At 51.5% G+C, this 2,106-nt stretch overlaps 1 protein-coding gene across 1 annotated transcript; it reads right to left on the minus strand.

Moving 5' to 3' along the window:
• Positions 1-1,464: 1,464 nt before the first annotated feature.
• On the minus strand, positions 1,465-2,032 carry EDB91DRAFT_1248568 (uncharacterized protein; the record flags this gene model as incomplete). Its single annotated transcript, XM_041322952.1, has 2 exons — positions 1,465-1,763; positions 1,816-2,032. 2 exons carry the CDS (start codon positions 2,030-2,032, stop codon positions 1,465-1,467), a joined length of 516 nt encoding a protein of 171 aa, XP_041177205.1.
• Between the last annotated feature and the right edge of the window lie 74 nt (positions 2,033-2,106).

The raw sequence follows: 2,106 nt of genomic DNA on the forward strand, positions 1-2,106 counted from the left end.
GGCCCATGGGGAGAAATTCCCGATGCTATCAGGCGGGCCCATGGAGCTTGTTGGCTGTGGCCATCAACTGGCTGACAGTCTGTATTAGATCAGGTGGGCCCATGTAGAATAGGTTGCATGTGCATATCGGTTGGCCGACATGGAATAGGTTGCCTGTGCACATCGGTCAGCCGGTATGGAATACATTTCTTGTGTATCGGTTGGCCCACATGGAAAAGGTTGTCTGTGCATATCGGTTGGCCCACATGAAATAGGTTGCCTGTGCGCATCGGTCGGCCGGTATGGAACACATTTCCTGTGCTTATCGGTCAGCCCATGTAAAATACGTTGCCTGTGCACATCTGTCGGCCCATATGGAATACATTGCCTGTGCGCATCGGTTGGCCGGTATGGAACACATTTCCTGTGCTTATCGGTCGGCCCATGTAAAATACGTTGCCTGTGCGCATTGGTCAGCCCATGTAAAATATGTTGCCTGTGGGCATCAGTCGGCCCACATGGAATACGTTGCCTGTGCATATCAGTTGGCCCACATGGAATACATTTCCTGTGCGTATCAGTCGGCCCACATGGAATACATTTCCTATACTTATCGGTCGGCCTATGTCAAATACGTTGCCTGTGCACATCAGTCGGCCAATGCTAGGTGTGAAGCCACTGTGTGGGCCCATGGGAAGGGATACCCGATGCTATCAGGTGGGCCCCTATGATGTGTTATTTTTAGGTATCAGCCGGCCGATGGTCTGTATTGTATCAGGTGGGCCGATGTTGAATACTTTGCCTGTGTGTATTGGTCGGCCAACAGCAAATGTGAACCCATTGTGTGGGCCCATACTATGTATTCTATGTGCATATCGGCCAGCCGATGGCATGTGTGGTGTCAGGTGGGCTGATGGGGGAGAAAAGGTCGATCCTATCTGGAAGGCCTGATACTGGAATGCATTGCCTGTGTATATTGGTCAGCCAACAATGGGTGTGAAGCTATCGTGTGGGCCGATGGGGATGAATTCCCGATGTTATCCACCGGGCTGATGTAGAATGCCCTGCCTGTGCATATCAGTCGGCCAATGCTTGCTGTGAAGTCATCATGTGGGCCCATAGAATGTGTTGCCTGTACGTATCGACCGGCCCATGCAGAATGCATTTCCTGTGCATATCAGTGGGCCTGATGGGATGGATGATGTTGGGTGGGCCCACGAACGAGCAGCGTTCAATTCTATCAGGTGGGCCGATGTGGAACGTGTTTCCCGTGCACATTGGTTGGCACATGGCAAACAATGCCGATCATCTCAGGCTCAGGCCCATGGCCTCCATCTTCACGTCCGGTCAATCGGTGACATGGTGAGAAGACTTCGGGGATTCAATCAACATCATCGATTCAAATTAATTGACAACCTTATCACTAATCAATCCAAAAGGCTGAATACAACCGTAATGTAATCTGATATAGCATGACACGGTCATCTAAGCTGAAACCGAGACATCCCAATCTACATCCTTGTATTTTGCATACTCTGACCAAGGTGTTCCCACAAAATTGTGAAGGCTATCGCGCATGAACCATGCCCACACAGACCGATCACCCCTGAATGTGATGCCATGCCTGACAATGTGTCCGGAGCAGCCGACCATGGCACTGGAGTTATATCGCAACTGAATGCCGAGATTGGACAGCGTCATGAGGCCATCGCAATAACGGCTGATACTGGTCATGATGTCGAACCCTTCTGGAGTAGATCTTGGATCGGTGAAGAGGGCATTGCCTGTTACACATGACGGCTGCGCAGTTGAACACCGAGGCCCAAAGTTGCAGACGAGCATACATGCCATCAAGCTCATTTTCCATAGCCCATTGAGCGAGTTTCATCTGTGTGGTGACCAAAGCCCAATACAACTCCGGGTGCATCACCCGAAGAGCCGCCAAGGCCAGGAGTGCCGATCGCTGCATCGATATTATGACCTTCGGACCACCTTCACCCTTCAGTGTAGCCGAAACCTCCGGGGTGAAGCCACCAGGCGGGGGGGAATCCATAAGGCTGACACTGCCAAGTGAGTGTTGGCATCGCACATGAAGAAGCATGTCATACCTCTCGGCCTTGCTGGAAC

This window comes from Suillus paluster (assembly GCF_016628075.1).
Source record: "Suillus paluster strain FC165 chromosome Unknown EDB91scaffold_26, whole genome shotgun sequence".
Classification (NCBI taxonomy): domain Eukaryota; kingdom Fungi; phylum Basidiomycota; class Agaricomycetes; order Boletales; family Suillaceae; genus Suillus; species Suillus paluster.